Below are 20492 nucleotides of genomic sequence, written 5' to 3' on the forward strand. Positions count from 1 at the left end.
AGTATTTTGCCTGGTGTTCACAGGACCACAAGGTGATTGCTGTTAGGTGTCGCCCTCTAGTGGCACCTTTAAAGATATTTATGTATCGCCACTGCATCGAGGCCTCTATTGCACGTGAAAGTTATGCCATGAAGCACACCTTGCAATCAATTTTTATTGACTGGAAACAGAGCAACTGCTGCTTACAGCGTCCCTGGGATCATTTCCCGCTCCTAAAATGATGTTTGGCTGCGCTTTTTTTCCTCTCTTCCACCATGGAGTCCTACATGGAGGCACTTCCGCTGGTTATTTCCATCTCCTAAAATGGCGCCGGCGACGCTTTCTGCCCTCTTCCAAAATGGAGTCGCTTCCGTGGTTATTTCCCGCTCCTAAAATGGTCCCGGCGGCGCTTTCTTCCCTCTTCCAACATGGAGGCACTTCCGCTGGCTATTTCCATCTCCTAAAATGGCGCCGGCGACGCTTTCTGCCCTCTTCCACCATGGAGTCACTTCCGTGGTTATTTCCCTCTCCTAAAATGGCGCCAGCGTCGCTTTCTGCCCTCTTCCAACATGGAGGCACTTCCGCTAGCTTTGTCCCTTTCCTAAATTGGCGCCGGCGGCGCTTTCTGCCCTCTTCCAAAATGGACTCACTTCCGTGGTTATTTCCCTCTCCTAAAATGGTGCCGGCGGCGCTTTCTTCCCTCTTCTACTATTCCCTCACATCCGGAGCTCGAAGCAGGGACTGCCCACCCACCGAGCTCGGGGCACAGGCGCTGGGCTTGCTTCGATCTCCCCCCTGTCCCGGGGGCTCTTTTCAAAAACCTCTTGCCCCAGCCCCAACGCGGTCATCGTCTCTTCCCGGTACAATGTATAATTTATTACCTTTCTTAAGATAGCTCCTTTTTAGGTCCCAAAATAATCTGCCAGGTGGTCATGGCCAATAGGCTTTACCTTGATGCTGCTAATGACCTACCGTGCTAAATTTTACCAAAGACTAAAGAAAAATGCATTTTAAGAACAGAGGCTAATTTGGAAGCTGTCTTACATATGGAAAGCTTTCCTTTTCCAGACTTTAGAAGTTTTACGCATGCACACATTTAAAAAAGGTGTTTGATGAATTAATTAAAAAGATTAACATAAAGGTAAAGGGACCCCTGACCATTAGGTCCAGTTGTGGCCGACTCTGGGGTTGCGGCGCTCATCTCGCTTTATTGGATGAGGGAGCTGGCGTACAACTTCCGGGTCATGTGGCCAGCATGACTAAGCCATTTCTGGCGAACCAGAGCAGCTCACGGAAACGCCGTTTACCTTCCCGCCGGAGTGGTACCTATTTATCTACTTGCACTTTGACGTGCTTTCAAACTGCTAGGTTGGCATACAGAGCTGTAAAAGCATTATTTTTAAAAAAGTGAATAGCCTATATTAAGTATGGGGAAAGGGTAAGACCAACAATTGAACCAAACTTTAATTTTCTGGTATTTTTAGCAGTCATTCAAATTACAGAACTAGGATTCTACGACAGCAGCTCATGCCACAGCTTTGGAATCCATTGTCATTTCTCAGAATATAGGAAGCTGCCTTATATCAGAACCATTAGTCCATCTAGATCAAAATTGCCAACACTGGCACAAGCTCTCCAGGCAAAAATCATTCCCAGTCCCAAGAGGCCCAGGTGGCCTCAGTAGCACAGAGAGCCTTCTGCCAGCTTCAGTTTGTGGCCCAGCTACGCCCCTATCTGCACAGGGGTAGCCTCACTTCTGTGGCCTATACTCTGGTACCCTCTAGGTTGATTTACTGCAACATGTTATACATAATTCTGTCTTTGAAGATGGTTTGGAAACTTCAGCTGGTGCAATGGCCAGATTGCTCACCAGAACAAGATGGTTTGAGCATATAACACCAATCCTGGCACAGTTGCACTGACTACCGATTAGTTTCCGGGCCCAATTCAAAGTGCTAATGTTGAGCCTTACACGGCTCAGGACCCTTAAGGGCCACTTCTCCCCATACAAACTGATCCAGACCTGCACCGTTCTAGTCTCTGAGGCCCTTCTCTATGCCACTCCTCCCAGAAAGATTTTGAGGGTGGCAACAAGAGAATGGACCTTTTCTATGGTGGGTCCCTGATATGGAATGCTTTCCCCAGAGAAGCTCACCTGGTGCTAATATAAGAATTAGAGACCCAAGGTGTGTGTGTGTGTGTGTGTATATATATATATAGTTCTTCATTGTTTCACTGTTAACTGCATTTCACCTCTTGGATAGAATGCAGAAAGGGAAATATTTGTTTTCTGTGTGAGGTTCATGTGGCCTGCATTTTACAACCTTATGCTCTCTAGGCCATAAACAAGAAACCCTATCTACCCTGAGAATGGTACAAATGGTCATTAAGGATGTTGTTCTCAGTTCTTTTTTTTTCAGGGGTTACTCAAGGATACGCAGTACCTGTAACTCTTTTTTTGTAGTTAAAAATGTGGCACTTACTGTAACAACTTCGTGGTGAGTACATGCACCTATTTTTATAGAAAAAAGCACTGGTTCTCATTAGCATCAAAGTGTAAATCCAAGTATCTCCTTGAAACTTTTTGAGATGGCTCAGGAATGAAGGGAAGTGAAATAGGGACTGGAATGTAAACAATACTGATGAAGACCTGGTTGCCAGGGCAATGGTGACAGAAGTGGGACATTTGAGGCCAAAGGCCTGGGCACATGTAGGCCACTGCAAGGTTATTGTGGGGGTGAGGATACCAATAAGGAGCCATGTGTGCTTTACTTCTTATGACCTGTAACCTTTCCTGTTGTATGTAGAAGGATGTTTGTTTAGATGTTTTTTATGGCTCTTTGTGTGCTGCCTGTATAAGCCTTGTTCTAATTCTCCTCATGGCAGAGGACAACCACGTTAAGTTGATCTCTGCCCTATTGCAATAGTTACAATAAACATTGAGTCCCTCCTGGATGCTGGACTTGAGTTCATTTCCTTGGCCCCATGTTTGATTTAAAGTGTGGTTCCGCTCCTCGGTAGCGAACAAAGTGGTGTAGACATCATTGCATGTCTTTAGACATCAGGTAAAAACATTCCGGTTTACCAGAGTTTATGGCTAGTAAAAAATCTATGGCCTGTGAAAGTGCAAGAAAGGACTGTTATGGTTCTTTACTATTAGACTGTTTGTCAGTATGCTTCTTACTATGTTTTAATTTTATAAAACTATGTTTTAAGGACGCGCTGTGGGTTAAACCACAGAGCCTAGGACTTGCCAATCAGAAGGTCGGAGGTTCGAATCCCCACGATGGGGTGAGCTCCCGTTGCTCGGTCCCTGCTCCTGCCAACCTAGCAGTTCGAAAGCACGTCAAAGTGCAAGTAGATAAATAGGTACCGCTCTGGCGGGAAGGTAAACGGCGTTTCCGTGCACTGCTCTGGTTCGCCAGAAGCGGCTTACTCATGCTGGTCCACATGTCTGCGGACAAACGCCGGCTCCCTCGGCCAATAAAGCAAGATGAGCTCTGCAACCCCAGAGTCGGTCACGACTGGACCTAATGGTCTGGGGTCCCTTTACCTTTACTATTAGACTGTTTGTCAGTATGCTTCTTACTATGTTTTTATTATGTTTTATCATTGATGTTTTGTAATGTGTTCCTAATGTTGTACACCACCCTGAAATCTTTTGCTAAAAGATTATATAAAAATTGAATTATTAATATTAATAATAATATTTCACTCATGCACTTGCAAAGAGGTTGGATAAAGTTGGCTGGAAGTGCTGTAAAAATGATACATGGAGCAAGAGCAGCAAACAAATGAGAGAAAGGAGGTCAGCTTAGTTCCCATCTGGTTTATAGGAGAATAGAATAGTGGGAAAACATTCCTATTACAGGATAAATAATACATTGAAAAAAGGCAGTTTAGAGCCTGGTTCTTACGCATTCTTATTGTGAAGTGAGTGAGTTCAGTGAGTCTTCTTCCCAAGAAAGTGGTTTTTGGCTTGTGGTGCTCATCTAGATTAGGAGGAGAGAGCTAAGAACCAGCATTTCTCTTAGAGGAAATTCTGTGTATGTGTTGTGGGCAGGAGGCACCCTCAACCTCGAGACTGGTGTGAAGTGCCATAATTTCACCACCAGCAGACAACAAGACAAATAACATATTTGCTGGCAGGAGACAAACTGTAGCAGAACAGAAATGGTGCTGCATGCAGCAAATAAGAGGTTAGGATAGAAAACGATACCTAAGCAGCCCAGTCTCACTCTCCCTTTCATACATTGAATCACCTGGGTATGGAGGGGGAAGGGATGCACAGAGCTCATGAACATAATCAATGTAGCCTACATTTTTCAATTGAGAGCATAATGAATGTGCTTTGATGATAGGCATGTTAGAAGGTACATTAGTCATCCCAAGCTGACAAAATCCAAAACTGCGATCTAAATTGGATTTATTTATTTATTTACTTCCGCAAAGCAAGTAACATGTAAGCAAGTTACATAGACTGCCCTATAAATTCACTCTTTGGAAGGCTCTTCAATATACACTGGTAAAACACAATATTAAAAACAGCTCTCTCATTTTGCATTTCATTCTCAGTGTAAATAGAGTAGTAGCAAGAAAAATAAATATTTATGGAGCTTTGTAAAAAAAAAAAGGTAATACTTATAAAATTATAAAACTGTTTCTTATATGAGCAAAAAGAGCATCTTAGCCTTCTTCCCAATAATCTTCTGCAACAGAAAGCGAATTAAGTGGTGGAGTAAGAAACACTTCACCCTATGCTAGCCAGTTCCTTAGAAATAAAAATAAAACACTAGTAATGCACACTGGAAGGGGAAGAATAGAGAAAGGATTTTGCCAAGAATCAAGGCAGACCCCCTGTCTCACAAAGGAGGGCTTTCCTAAGTCAAGAGCTATCTAGTCCCCCTCCCCAATTACCTGACCCTGGCATAGCCCAAACGTGTTCAAAGTTCATCAGAATCTCTCCCTCTGAAACAAGCTATTTACACCTGCTTCCTGACACTGTGTCACAATGGAATTATTTGGAGGTGGGTCTACCCAAAGGGGCAAGTCACCTCTGTGGCCTGTGAGTCCACCCTCACTCTTTGAGTAAACAAACTGGAGGTGTGCCATGAGAATACTCAGAGTGACGAATCCCAAGACTGAACCGTGGGGCCCTGGGTTTGTCGGCGGTGACCAGCTCCGCATTGTAGTCAGGGGGTCCTGGTGTATAGTTCTTGCTGGAGGAAGCAAACCTTTGGGAGATGCTGTAGGATGGCTGGTGGCACAGGTAAACATCTGGTTCAGGTATGGTATACATTGCCGGGCCAGGCCCTCTCACCAGGTCTTTAGCATAGCCCCACACAGAGGCACTGGATGCCATCGAGAGGCAGGGAGCTGCAGGTTTGACAGGCAGCTTTGGACCCAGTGTCTGTGGAAGGGTGTATTGGTTGGGTGCTGGGTTTGGGCTGCTCACCCAGTAGTGCGTTCGAAGGCCCATAGTGTACGCTGGTGCATTCGACTCTTCAAGTGGGTGTATCTTCTCCACGTAATACTCATTTGGGGCAGGCGTACAAGATATAACTGCAAGCCAAGAGCAGATAGGTGACACCCCTCACTTGGTGCTCCCCACTGTCGAGCATGTGGATAAACCTGTGGGTACATCATATTCTACAGGAGCACAGGAGGAGGCAGGAATGATGGACGTAAAATCTGACAGGTGAGAAACATTGAGGCTAAAAGAGAAGGAGCAATCTGCCATGCAGGGTTTGTTTGTTTTTTAAGTTGCTGTTTTACTTGCTAATGTTAGGAGTAAAAAAACCCCACTTATTGATCTATTAGTAGATCCTAATCTGCCATTGATGTTTCTCAAACGAAAGGGAAAAGCATTCCCCATGTATTTGCTACAATACTCTGCTCCTCCTTGTAGATGACAAGCCTTGCATATTCTCTCTCTCTTTCACTCTCTAAATTTGAGAATTCTATTTGTTCTTAAGCTTGAATCATTTGTAAACTGTTGTGACTTTGAGGATGTTGGAGGAAGAGGCACTATCATCCTTGCCTTGACTGAAAATCCCCCCCCCACTTTTTAAAATCATGGCATTGTCCTCCAATCTCCTCTCCTAGCAGCCTTTCCAACTAAGTGCATCACCTGTGGAGTTAAGAGTGCACTGCTATTAATCTCTTCCATGACATCTTCCCTTGCAATTCACTGTCATTAAGTGTTAATTCCATAGGTACCCTCCAGACTACTTCCTAGATTATGACTCTAAAGCAACATAACCCTCTTGTTTTCCCTTATTCTGTTTTTGGTGGCTCTCCTGTCTGTCCGTTCATCAGCCACATGCTCAACATCTTATGGTCCCTTGGCATCAGGAAGACGAGACTTCCAGCGTGATTGACCAGAATGCTGCAACATGATTGCTGGCAGGAGTGAGACCTTGTCAGCATATAACACCTGTGCTCAAAGATCTGCATTGGCTGCTGATTTGCTACCAGGCCAGGTTCAAGGTGTTACTATTAATATATAAAGCACATGGAAGAACCCTTTGCCTAGAGGACTGCCCTCTGTAAAGTAGGACACTTAGACACCCTAATGGTAAAAAGTGTTTTTCAACCCAGTTGACTTGGTGGAACACCAATCAGGAAAACTATATTTCCCCCAGTTCCTTGAATGCCCCTTTATCCAGAGCAGCCCCACTCGGTCAAGGCCAATAGCTGGAAAGCAATAGGGATCACACACACTAACACGGAATGAATGGAGGGATGGATGGGCGTCACAGACCCTTTTAAACTACACTTTGATATCAGCCCAGACAATCTCCCACATCAAACAGCCCACTTAGGTAAGGTCTCTGTACATAGCTGGTTTTTCTGTCTGGTTCTTGACACCCCCTACTCAGAAATAATTTTTTTTATCAAAGAGTGAATAAACTTTTACAGCCTAGGGACAACACTCCCATGCAGTCAACCTTCCAGGGCCTGCAAACCAGTGGGGCTGGGACAAACAGTGAGTGTGGCTGATAAAAAAAGAGGGTGAGGCCACCTGTCTCTTTTTCATATGCTTCTCTCTGTAGTGCCAGATCTAGGGCAGTGCAGGCTGTTCCCCTGCTCAGGGTGCTGAGCCAAGGGGGCATAAAATAATAATAATAGTAATAATATTGGTAGTAGCAATAATAATAGTAGTAGTAGTAATAGTAATAATAATAATAATAATAATAATAAATACTTATATTCATGTGGGTACCTACTGATAAACCCCATTAAAAAGCAACTGTACCAAAAGGAATTACTGTGGAAATAAAATATATTGGGGGAAGTGCCAAATTTTGTCCTCACTTAGAAAACCATATTACCAAAGTTTACCCCTGCTCTCTGTCATTCATACACAAATCCACATGCATGCAGGTAAAAGGTAAATGTAAGGTAAAGGACCTCTGGACAGTTACTGTAAGTCCAGTCAAAGGCGTCTATGCGGTGTGGCGCTCATCTCGCTTCAGGCTGAAGGAGCAGACAGCTTTCTGGGTCATGTGGCCAGCATTCTGGTGCAACAGGACACTGTGATAGAAGCTAGAGTGCATGGAAACGCCGTTTACCTTCCCGCTGGAGCAGTACCTATTTATCCACTTGCACAGGTATGCTTTCAAGCTGCTAGATTGGCAGAAGCTGGAACAGAGCAAGGGGAGCTCACCCTGTCTCAGGGATGCAAACCACCAACCTTCTGCTTGGCAAGCCCAAGAGACTCAGTGGTTTAAGACCACAGCTCCACACATAATGCTCCCACACATCCATTTTCATGCATAACACACCTGCTGATTCACTCACACTCATTCTTTTTCTTTCCCTCTCTTGCATGTTCAGGGATTGACCAACAAGCCTTCTTTGCACAAGGTGAGAAAGAAACATTTTCATCACAAAATTGCACAGATGCCACTCCAGCCCCATCTTGACCATCATAGTATCTCTCATCTTTCAACTTACATGGCCGCTTTCTCTCTTGCACCATGCGGAATGAAACTGGTCTCCATATCCCTAGACGGGAAATGCTTGGGTCCACATAGTAGCAGGGCCCAGGACTCTCCGTGATCGAGATCACTTGCAAAGGAAAGAAGAATTGTCTGCATGAGGCATGGTGTGGATTCTGAGCTATTTAGCTTGGTTGCAATGACTGACTTCCTGTCCAATATCAATTAAAGGCACCCACTAGCTAGATAGCAGTGAATATGTTAAGCTCCACCCCCCTGCACCTCCATTCCTGTTATCCTTCAACATGGCTTAAGTGTAGATCATCCTCTTCCCACTAAGGTCCGCAGCTGTACAACTGAGAACCCTGATTTTGGTGCAGCCATAATTTTACTATGAAGGGCCCTAAATCAGCAGTATAAGACCCTCCAGCCCTTGCTGGACTACAACTCCTATCATTCTTGACCGTGCTGACTGGGGCTGATGGGAGTTGTAGTCAAGAAACAACTACATTAGCCACCTACATGCAGTGCCATTGATCCAGTTGGAATGGAAACTTTGGAAAGCCACCCAGCTCTTGATCATGGATCACCCAGGTCCCATCAACTGTGGCCCCAATAATTAGAGAGTCCCAAAAACACAGGTTGTCAATCTCTGTTCAAATGTTTTGCCGGCAGATTTAACAGTTGTTTAGCCAGCTTCACCCTGTGGGTCAGTTAATGCTGTTGGGAAAACCCAAATAACACAGAACCTAACTTGTCAGCATCTTACATCTTTCACTGGATTTCACACGCATTGTGTAGGCTGGCTCAGCATACTTGGTGAAGTCATGGTCCTTAATGCCAGTGAGAGGCTGCCTACCATACTTCCCAGGTCCTGGCCCTGCAAGAGAACCACAAGGGGGGAGGGGGATAAAATAATGGGAAGACAACCCGGAACCATTAGCATTTGCAGATTATGAGCTGCCACACTGGGTAATAGTAAAAGGACAAAATGGAATAATATATTGTGTTGAATAACATATTGAATAATATATTGGGTTGTGGAGCTACAGCTCTCCAGGTGTTGCTGCACTGCAACTCCCATCATCTCTGACCATTGAACCAGACTGGCTGGGGCTGATGGAAGTCCCACAACATACTTTTCTTCTCCCTCTGGTAAAATCTCACTAGCCTTGGGCCAGGATATTTGCATTGCAATAGGAAGTGAGCATTACAAGGCACCTGAATTCTTCTGTGGCTTGGACTATAATTCAAGCCAGAGAAGATTTCCCATTTTACTCAACTACCTATGCTCTGCCTGTAATCTCCCAACCCCCTTCCTTCATCCCCTTTAAGCAAGCGTTACCCTGGTAGGACAACAGCAGTGGTGACATACCAGCCACAGGAAAAGGAAAACAAAAGGGGAAAAAATTATTATTATTCTGACTCCCTCTTTTGGCAATCTTCACAGAACTCTAGCCCAATGGTTGCCATCAATTTGATTTGAATTAATTTTATAATGAATTATTTTAGAATGTTGTATTATTTTATTGTTGTTAGCTGCCCTGAGCCCAGCTTCGGCTGGGGAGGGCGGGATATAAATAAAATTTATTATTTATTATTATTTATTAACAAGGAAATATGCACTGTCTCACATGCTAGCAGTACTCTTGGAAGAAAGTTCTGATGGTGACTGAGAAATGTAGATCAGTTTCCTTCTTTGGTTTCCACAAGAACAAAAAAAGGAACCCTGATGGATCAAGCCAGCCAGCCACCGAGTCCAGCATCCTGTTCTCACAGGGGCTAACCAGATGCCAGAGGGTCTTTCAACAATGCTGTTGAACACATCCAGATTGGCAAAGATATGGGTACCTCTGTATTCCTTATCTCCTTCTCTCTCTTGCCCCATGTATTCCCACAGCTCACCTTTATACTTGGCACTGATGGACGCATACTGCTTCTTGAAGGCCGGCACTCTGGCTGGATGCTTAGAGATACCAGAAAGACAACTAACAGGCTGAGCTGCACCTTTGGCTCTGGAAGTCAGCATTGGAGTGTGCCCACTGCAGTGGAGAGTCGTATGTGTCACCAGTGCTCTGGGGAATGAAAGTAAATGAATGAATGCAAGTCCAACCTGCAATAAAATGTTGCACCATGGAGTGTTGCAGCTCAGGGTTCCAGCTACTCCGTTCTACCCCACCCCAAACAGTATTCAATTTCCACTAAGTATGTGTAATGGCTTTAGGGGTTGCTTGTGCGTAAGTTACCACCGCTCTGGGCTAGGTTGCCTGGTTAAACCGTTTCTGTCTGGACAGCCATTCTCTCCGTGGCTGTTCAGTCGCTAGCAGAATCCGTCAGTGGGCGTTTCTTGAACCTCTTCCAGCAAAGAAGTTCTTTGACGCCAAGTCGCCGCCTACTTTCCCTGCGCGGAAGTCTTCTGCGCAGGGTGGGTGTGGGTAGCGGAGGACCTGTGCTCTCCTCGCTGGTCTCCTGCGAAGAGTCCTGGAGCCTCCTCTCTGCTTCCCCCATCGGCCCCCCTCTATCCCTGGTGTTGCGCTGATTTTCTTCCCCAGCCGGAGACCTGCCTCTCTCCCTGCTTGGCCCCTCTCCAGCATCGCTGTGGAGCCTCGCCTCCTCCTCTAGTTCCGATGGCAGTTCCCTGACATCCATCTCCCCCCCAGAACCCCCTCCACCCCCGGCCCGACCTTTGGATCCAACTTCGTCCCTGTCCTCGGCCGACGGTGCAGGGAATCCCCGGAAGGAGCTGTCGCCATCCTCAGAGGATTCAAAACCCGCTTCCCACCCACTCTGATCTCTCCCCATGGGGTGGGCCTCCCAGTCTGAATCTTCCCTCTCCGACGCTTCTCCTCCCTCCTCTTCGGAGGCAGGAAAACCCTCAAAGTCCTCCTCGTCGTCGGTGGTGCCAAATTGCTCCTCCCAGAATCTTGCTGGTGGTTTTGGTTTGTGTGGGAACCGACTGTGGAACTCTTCCACTAGATACCCGTCATTGATTGCCTCCGCGGGAACCCACGTGTCTTCTGACCGGGGTTCTCCCTCCCAAGCTACCAAGTACTCCACCTTGCGCCCTCGCCACCTGGAATCGAGTATTTCCGTGGCTTGGTTGTGGTGTTCCCTCTCCTCTACCTGCGGGTGTGTGGTGACTTCTCCCTCCCGTCCCGGGAATTCCTGCCCCTCCCTGTACGGAGAGACTAGGGAACACCGGATGTAACTTCATGCTGTCAGGCAGCTTGAGCCTGAATGCCACGGGGTTCACCTGCTGTGTTACCTCAAAAGGTCCCAGCCGCCTCGGCTGCAACTTCTTGCACCCTCCCTTAAAGGGTAACCCTCGGGTTGACAACCACACCCGGTCTCCCACCCGTATGGTCTCCCCTTCCCGACGGTGCTTGTCTGCCTGCCTCTTGTAAATTTCCTTGGCCCGCTCCAAATTCATCTGGAGTTGCTGGTGCAAGGCCTCCATTTCTTCCACAAACTGCTCTGCTGCAGGTACGCTCCACCCTTCCTCCCCCCTCCCCGGGAAGGCCCTGGGGTGACACCCATAATTGGCCATGAACGGGCTCATTCCCATGGACACGTGTTCAGCGTTATTGTACGCAAATTCAGCCAGCGCTAGTTTCTCTACCCAATCGTTCTGTCTCTCACTGACGTAGCAGCGTAGGTATTGCTGGAGTATACTGTTCGCTCGTTCCGCTTGCCCGTTGGTTTCCGGGTGTCTCGCCGTCGAGAAGCCCACCTCGACCTGCAGCAAGCTCATGAGCTTCCTCCAGAACCTTGAAGTAAATTGTTTCCCGCGATCTGAGATGACCCTCGAGGGATCTCCATGCAACCTGAAGATGTGATCCACAAACAATCTGGCCGTTTCCTCTGCCGTCACCGCACGTGAGCAAGCTATGAAATGGCACATTTTTGTCAGTAGATCGACTACTACCATGACTGCTGTCTTCCCCCTTGATTTGGGCAAATCTGTCATAAAATCTATGGACACCACCTCCCAGGGTCTTCCCAGCGTGGGTAAGGGTTCCAGTAACCCTGCAGGGGCCGCCCTCTCCCCCTTGGCCCTCTGGCAGCGGTCGCACCCCCGTACGTACTCCCGTACATCTTCCCTTACCCTTGGCCACCAGAACTGCCTGGTGACAAGCAGCATGGTCTTGTGCTGACCAAAGTGCCCCGCTGTTGGGTTGTCGTGGAGTTGTTTGGTTTTTTTTAATAAATATTTATTAGATTTTCCAATTTTATACAAACACAAAAAGAAAAAAGAAAAAAAAGAAAAATATTAAGAACGAGTCAATTTCAGTAACAATTTTTCAATAACATGTTTCTTTGACTTCCTCATACCTCCCCTTCTTGTTTTCTAGTTCAATTTGTTAATCCAGCAAATCCTAATCTCTTAACATTCCTTTTAAAGTAACGCCTTATTTTCCACTCAACTTTTTAAATTTAATGACTTAAACAATTTTAATCCCTATTATCTTTATCATAACAGCTAGAGACCACAAAAGTTCAATCCAACATCTTTTCAGAGTTCATTAATTTTGTAGTATTTCTGTAAATAGTCCTTAAATTTCTTCCAATCTTCTTCTGCCGACTCTTCCCCCTGGTCGCGGATTCTGCCAGTCATTTCTGCCAGTCCCATACAGTCAATCAACTTCATCTGCCATTCTTCCAGAGTGGGTAGATCTTGAGTCTTCCAGTGCTTTGCTATAAGTATTCTTGCTGCCGTTGTAGCATACATAAAAAAAGTTCTGTTGTCGTGGAGTTGTTTGAGTACCCTTCCCCTCAAGGTCTCCCCCGGTACGTACAGCGCTCCCTTATAGTACAGTACCCCTTCCTTTTCCTCAAACTCTCCATGGTTTTCCCTTCCTTCCCGTAGTTCCCTGATTTTAGTTTGGGCGAACTCGTCGTCCCTGGTGAGACCGGCTAGTTCTCGTTTCCCAACCAACACTCCCCCCCCACACCCATCTGTCCTCGGGGAACACGTGTCGGGCTTCCGGAGGTCCCTCTCCTTCCATGTACTCCGGCTTCCGGGAGAGAGCATCGGCTCTAACGTTCTCCTCTCCCGGCACATACCGGATCTCGAAGGAAAACTTGGAGAACTCTTGTACCCATCGAATCTGTCTCTGGTTGAGTACTCGCGCAGTCCTCCAGTACTCCAAGTTCTTGTGATCCGTGCAAACCTGGATCTTGTGCCGCGCCCCTATTAACAGATGTCTCCATCGGCGAAACGCTGCATAGATAGCTAGCAGTTCGTGGTCATACACCGTGTAGTTCTGCTCTACATAAAGAACGTCCTATCTTTCCTTGACACCAATTGGCCTACCATGCCCAGGAGAAAGGCCTCTGGTTTCTTATGAAAGGTACACTTAAGTACCTTCTTGATTTCATTATAGATCATTTCCCAGAAGGCCTTGATCCTTGGGCACATCCACCAAAGGTGGTAGAAAGTACCTTCAGTTTCCTTACATTTCCAGCATTTATTATTGGGCGTATGATAGATTTTTGCAAGCTTGACTGGGGTCATGTACCACCTATAAATCATTTTCATAATGTTCTCTCTTAAGGCATTACATACCGTAAATTTTATACCGGTAGTCCATAACTGTTCCCAGTCAGCAAACATAATGTCATGACCAATGTCTTGTGCCCATTTAATCATAGCTGATTTAATCATCTCATCCTGTGTATTCCATTTCAACAGCAAGTTATACATTCTTGACAAATTCTTAGTATTGGGTTCCAACAATTCAGTTTCTAATTTTGATCTCTCCACCTGAAAGCCGATTTTCCTGTCCTGTTTGAAAACTTCATTTATCTGGTAGTAATGAAGCCAGTCTCTTACTTTAGACTTCAATTTCTCGTAGCTCTGCAATTTCACTTTTCCCTCCTCTTGTTCTATGATTTCCCAGTATTTTGGCCATTTAGTTTCCATATTAAGTTTTTTCACTTCCTTAGCTTCCATTGGTGACAACCACCTAGGGGTTTTGTTTTCCAACAAATCTTTATACCGAATCCAAACATTATATAGTGCTTTCCTAACAATATGGTTTTTGAAACCTTTATGAATTTTTACCTTGTCATACCATATATATGCATGCCAACCAAACCTATTGTTAAACCCTTCCAGATCCAAAATGTCTGCGTTCTCAAGAAGTAGCCAGTTTTTCAGCCAGCAAAAAGCCGCTGATTTATAATACAGTTTTAAGTCTGGCAGGGCAAACCCCCCTCTTTCTTTTGCCTCAGTTAATATCTTAAATTTTATTCTGGGCTTTTTGCCCTGCCAGACAAATCTAGATATGTCTTTCTGCCACCTCTTGAAACAGTCCATCTTGTCCACAATCTGCAGTGTTTGAAACAGAAACAACATTCTCGGCAAAACATTCATCTTAATAACAGCAATTCGGCCTAACAAGGAAAGTCTCAAATTTGACCATATTTCTAGGTCTTTCTTAACTTCTGTCCAACATTTCTCATAATTGTCTTTAAATAAGTTCACATTCTTAGATGTTAAATTAATCCCCAGCTATTTCACTTTCTTTGCTACCATTAATCCAGTTTCACTATAAAACCTCTCTCTTTCAGCAACTGTTAGATTTTTCTCCAATACTTTCGTTTTCTGTTTATTCAGCTTAAAACCTGCTACTTGACCAAATACTTGTATTAGCTCTAAGACTCTTTTTGTACTAGTGTCTGGCTCTTGTAGAGTTAGTACTAAGTCATCTGCAAAGGCTCTCAGTTTATATTGTTTAGCTCCGACCTGAATCCCTTTAACCAGCTGGTCCCCTCTAATCATGTTTAATAAAACCTCCAAGACAGATATAAAAAGTAATGGGGACATTGGGCACCCCTGTCGTGTCCCTTTTTCAATAGCAAATTCTTCAGTAACCACATTATTTACAATTAATTTTGCTTTTTGTTCAGAATAAATTACACCTATACCATTCTCAAAGCCTTGGCCTACCCCCATCCCTTCAAGATTCTTCTTCATAAAACTCCAAGAGATATTGTCAAAGGCTTTCTCCGCGTCCACAAATATTAAAACTGCATTAGTATTAATATTAGCTTCTAATAGTTCCATAATGTCTATTATATTTCTCACATTATCAGATAAGTGTCTTCCTGGAAGAAAGCCTGCCTGATCTTTATGAATCTCTCCCACCAAAACTCTCTTCAGTCTTTTTGCCAAAATGTCTGCAAAAATTTTGTAATCCACATTAAGTAATGATATAGGGCGGTAGTTCTTGATCTGGTTCTTCTCAGTCTCAGATTTTGGTATAAGTGTAATATACGCTTCTTTCCACGATTCAGGTGCCTTCTTCCCCTCTAAAATTTCATTGCAGACTTCCTTCAGCGGTTGTATCAACCATTCTCTCAATGCTTTGTAGTATCTGGAAGTCAGTCCATCTGGTCCTGGAGATTTTCCCAATTGCATATTTTGAATGGCTCCCTCTATTTCTTGCTCAGTTATCTTCTGGTTCAAAATCACTTTACTTTGTTCAGAATTTTTTTGTAATCCATATTTTTTAAGAAATTCTTCTATCTCTGTTTCATTCACCGGCCCTTGTGCATAAAGTCTCCTGAAATAACTCTGAAAACAGTTTCTAATCTCATTTGGTTTATAAATGTTCCTTCCTTCAACTTCTAGGCTTGTAACCATATTCAGTTTTTGTCTCTTCTTCAATTGCCATGCCAGAAGTTTCCCACATTTGTCTGCCGATTCAAATGTCTTTTGTCTCATTTGTTTTATTTTCCATTCTATCTCCTGATTCATCTGTTACATATATTGCCTCTGATAAAACTTAATTTCTCTCAAAATTTCATGTGACTTTGGCTTTGATCTCAGTTTTTTTTCTCCTTCTTTTATCCTTTCCAAGATCTTATCCTTCTTCTCATTCTGTCTCTTCCTTTTTATAGCATTCTGCTGTATTAAAAATCCTCGCATAACGGCTTTACTTGCGTCCCAAATTACTCTTTTCTCCACCTCTGTTCTCAGATTTATCTCAAAATAGTCCTTCACCGCTTTCTGGGCCTTTTTGTACACCTCTTCATCTCTAAATAGGGAGTCATTCATCCTCCATCTGAAGGAGCCAGCTGTTGTTAAGTTCATCTCCATCTTTACAGCATTATGGTCGGAGCAGGTCTTTGGGCAGATTTCCACTTTCTTTATCTTTGGTGCCATCCCACTAGTTACCCATATTTGGTCAATTCTGGTCCTGGTCATTTTTGCTTCAGAAAAGAAAGTTCCCTCCCTCTCAAGAGGGTTCCTTGTTCTCCAAATGTCAATCAGGTTCATATTATCTGTCATTTCAAAAAAAGTCTTTGGTAGTCTCCCATCCTTGGAGACTACCTGTCTTTGTGCTTTATCCATGTTTGTAGAGACCACTCCATTCATATCTCCCATCAAAATTACATTGTAATCCAAATAGTCCATTAATGTCTCATGCAATTTCTTAAAAAATTCTGACTTCCCTTCATTTGGAGCATAAATTCCTATTATCAATAATTTTTCTCCTTGAACTTGAATTTCAATTGCCAAATATCTTCCTTGTTCATCTTTAAAAATTAATTTAGGGGCCAACTTTTCCTTTGCGTAGATCACCACTCCTCTTTTCTTCACTTTGTCTGATGAAATAAATTCCTGTCCTAATCTTTTATTAATAAGTAATTTTCGATGTACTCTGGTCACGTGGGTTTCTTGCAAACAAATCAAGTCCAATTGTTCTTTTTTTAAAATATGAAAAACCTCACACCTTTTTCTGGGAAGATTTAGTCCATTACAATTCCAACTTAGAAATTGCAGAGACATCTTGTTATTTACTTAATTGTTCCCCCAACTGCTCCAAGCAGTTCTTCTCCTGTTGGTGTTTTAAGCCCGAAAGATAAATTTGAAATGTCTGGTACTTCCTCTAGATTTGTAGGTTCCACCACTTCCTTCAGAAGGTCCTCCTCGTTCCTTTCCAGAAATTGTTCTTTATCTTGCACTGTTTTTATTTTAATTTTCTTTCCTTTGTAGTTAAAAGACAAGCCTTGTGGAAACTCCCATCTAAATAGTATATTATTCTTTCTCAGCAGAGTGACCAAGTCCTTGTAATGAGCTCTCACATCCAAAATATATTTAGGGATGTCTTTGTATATCTGCACATAGGAATCTTCAATCTCCAGAGTTCTTTGAAAATGTAAATTTAGTATTTTATCCCTCTCCTCCTTAGATCTTAAAGTTATCAAACAGTCCCTTGGACTCTTTCTATTTTGTCTCCTGCCCAGTCTAAAGGTGGTTACTATCTTAAATTCCTCCTCTTTCAAATTTTCCTGCCAAAATTCCAAAAATTCTTTTGTAAGAAAGTCTATCAAGTTATCCTTTTCACTTTCTGGAATCAATCTCAGTCTCAAATTCCTATCTTTTCTCTGTAGTTCCAATAAAGACAGGGCCGCCTCATGTTCATCCAGCTTTTTGCAGACTGGTACTAACTTTTCCTGTGTAGTTTCTGCAGAAATTTTTGCCTCCTCAGCAATCTTTCGGGTTACAGCATTTTCTTGAATTAATTTATTTATTGTCTCTGTATTGGATGTGACACTTTTAGTATTTAAATCTAATTTTGTTGACAGTTCTGTCAGCTGTTTGGAGTTCTCTGTGCTCTGCTTTGTCAGAGCTTCCAAAGCCTCATTTATTTTGACTAATGCCTGTGTCACTGGCTCCATAGGTAAAGTTGTAACTACGCCTGCTGCAGCTGAACCTGATATTGAGCCCCTTTTCCTCTGTGCAGCTTTACTTTTAGCTCTTGTTGTTATCTCTTCTGCTGGGCCACTCATGTCCCAAGGTCTTTCCCACGGGAATTACTTTCAGATGGAAAACTCCACCAGCTTGCTCTTTACAGTGTAATTAGTAACTGTTTCTCTACAACCCTCTAGAGGGAGCAGTCCAAAGTTCAGAATACAAAGAAACAAGGATTCCCTTCAAAAGTAGCAACAAATTTTCCAATATGTTTCCAATAGTAGAACTGTCAATTAGTAACTTCTCCAGAGTCCCAAGCTTATAACAAATAAAGTCCCCACTTTGTATTAAATAGGCAAAGCACCAACTTTGTAACAAGTCACTAATGGCAGTTCTCAGTCCCGGTGGCTTACTTTCCAGGCAGTCCTTCCCAAGGGTTTAAAACGGTAGAAAACTCCACTTCTATACTTCTTTCATGCAGGTAGTACAAATAAAAATCTCCCCCCCCCCGCTCCTGCCTGCTGAGGGGGAGGTTTAAATCCAATGTCTGAGTCAGTCAGTTTTAAAGCTGTTTTCTGTCAAATTGCAGCTTTGTATTTCGTTGCTTTAGCTGTCATGCAGTCTGGGGAAGGCAGACTTCCTTACTTTTTGCCTTCTCCGTTTTCAGCCAATTTTCAGGAATTCTTTTAAAGTTGTTGTTCAGTCTTACTCACGGATAATCCAATTAAGTTCCAAATGTCAGGAAGGAATCGGCGCTCTCCGTCAATGGCGACGCGGCTTCACTCCACGGGCTGGGTAGCGACTCTCAGCACCGCGCTCACCCGATGCCGCTCCGGAGCCTTTAAAAAAGGCTCCTTTGCAGTAAGGGGGGGCGCTTAAGGTGCCTGCCGAGTCTCCATGCTCATAGGCTTCTGCGCCTGTGATTTTAGGGGTCCCCGCTTCGCCGTAGTGGTCAGACCCGAACTCGTGGAGCAGTCTCCCTGAGCGGAGCTCAGCGGGAGACCGCCATTAAGTGCTGGCGCTGACCGGAAGTCCCCCCCCCCCCCCCGTAGTTCCCTGATTTTAGTTTGGGCAAACTCCCTGATTTTAGTTTGGGCGAACTCGTCGTCCCTGGTGAGACCGGCTAGTTCTCGTTTCCCAACCAACACTCCCCCACACACCCATCTGTCCTCGGGGAACACGTGTTGGGCTTCCGGCGGTCCCTCTCCTTCCATGTACTCCGGCTTCCGGGAGAGAGCATCGGCTCTAACGTTCTCCTCTCCCGGCACATACCGGATCTCGAAGGAAAACTTGGAGAACTCTTGTACCCATCGAATCTGTCTCTGGTTGAGTACTCGCGCAGTCCTCCAGTACTCCAAGTTCTTGTGATCCATGCAAACCTGGATCTTGTGCTGCGCCCCTATTAACAGATGTCTCCATCGGCGAAACGCTGCATAGATAGCTAGCAGTTCGTGGTCATACACCGTGTAGTTCTGCTCCGACTTGTTCAGCTTCCTCGAGAAAAAGGTGCACGGCCTCCAGTCTTGCTGGGTTCCTGGCTGCAAAAGTACGGCTCCTATGGCCCGGTCTGACGCGTCGGTCTCTAGCCTCATGGGCTTTTCCAGATCCACGTGCAGGAGCTGCTCTTCCGATGCGAACGCTTCCTTCAGGCTTTCAAAGGATTGCTGGGCCCCTTCCGTCCAGACGAACTTCTTTTTGCTACTGAGACAATCTGTGATGGGTGCTGTTAAATGGGCGAAGTTCTTGATGAACTTCCTGTAGAAGTTGCTGAACCCTAGGAACCTCTGCACGTCCTTCCGGGTCTTGGGGGCCTTCCATTCCAGTACCGCCTGCACCTTGCTGGGGTCCATAGCTAGGCCCTTGTCTGACAACTTGTACCCCAGAAACTCGACCTCCTTTGCGTGAAATTGGCATTTTTCCAGCTTGACTCACAACTGGTGCTTCTGCAGTCTCTTTAGCACTTCCCTGACATCTCTGACATGTTGCTTCTCATTGTCAGAATAGATTAAGACATCGTCCAAGAAGGCTACACAGTTTTTGTACAGCAGGGACCCCAACACGTGGTGCATGAAAGCTTGAAAGCAGGCGGAGCCCGACTGTAATCCAAAGGGCATAACTAAGTACTCAAAGGCTCCCAGGGGGGTGAACATGGTGGTTTTCCATTCGTCCCCCTCCCTCATCCTGATCAAATTGTATGCTCCCCTGAGGTCCAGCTTGATAAAAATTTTCCCCTGCCTCACCCGTGTTAAAATGTCGTCAATCCTGGGCATTGGGAAGGTCACGGGTTCTGACACCAGGTTGACGCCCCAGTAGTCCACAACGAGCCTGGGCTTATTAGTATCCTTTTTGTCCACAAAGAACACCGGACTACCCCCACCGCCTTTGATTCTCTTATGAAACCTCTTTTCAGGTTCTTGTCAATAAATTCCCACAACTCCTGCATCTCCCTGTCCGACATGGCATACAGTTTACCCACCGGCCGCTGAGCCCCTGGGAGTAAGTTGATTTGGCAGTCAAAGGGCCTATGGGGGGGTAGTCTATCCGTCTCCTTCTCGCTGAAGACCTCCTGCAGGTCAGCATATTGGGGTGGCACCTTCCCTTTTGGCTCCACAGCCACTCCAGCCATCCTGGCCACTGTCATCCTTGGGGTTCCCCCCCCCATACAGTGTTCCAAGCAGTAAGCTGACCCAAAGATGACTGACCGCTGATGCCATGCCACTACTGGATCATGCAGTGCCAGCCAGCTCATTCCCAGTATTATTGGGGGTCCTGACAGTGTGGCTACGTGAAAGGCAATGGTCTCTGTGTGCCTGGAAACCCTCATTCTCATTGGCGGGGTCTGGTGCGTCACCTCCCCTCCCAGAAGT

The 20492-nt window shown here is 45.0% G+C and overlaps 1 protein-coding gene and 1 long non-coding RNA gene across 3 annotated transcripts in view; one reads left to right on the forward strand and one right to left on the reverse strand.

The window, feature by feature from the left end:
- Positions 1 to 10068, forward strand: LOC310749761. 2 transcript variants are annotated; one of them, XR_014541753.1, is made up of 4 exons: positions 1 to 839; positions 2400 to 2477; positions 7819 to 7848; positions 9823 to 10058. It is a non-coding gene; the product is annotated as an uncharacterized lncRNA (long non-coding RNA). The 2 variants fall into 2 exon arrangements; XR_014541754.1 differs by lacking the exon at positions 7819 to 7848 and having other exon boundaries at positions 5 to 839; positions 9823 to 10068.
- CIMAP1C (ciliary microtubule associated protein 1C) overlaps positions 4389 to 20492 on the reverse strand; it is a 25595-nt gene continuing 9491 nt past the window's right edge. Inside the window, exons 2-5 of the mRNA XM_083586917.1 lie at positions 9828 to 9997; positions 8692 to 8802; positions 7939 to 8052; positions 4389 to 5541 (exon numbers count right to left, since the gene is read on the reverse strand). Of these exons, the coding sequence (XP_083443043.1) occupies positions 5057 to 5541; positions 7939 to 8052; positions 8692 to 8802; positions 9828 to 9997 (880 nt within the window). The 3' untranslated portion in view covers positions 4389 to 5056. The remainder of the gene's footprint in view (positions 5542 to 7938; positions 8053 to 8691; positions 8803 to 9827; positions 9998 to 20492) is intronic.

The sequence above is a fragment of the Podarcis filfolensis genome (assembly GCF_964270895.1).
Source record: "Podarcis filfolensis genome assembly, chromosome: 14".
Lineage (NCBI taxonomy): Eukaryota > Metazoa > Chordata > Lepidosauria > Squamata > Lacertidae > Podarcis > Podarcis filfolensis.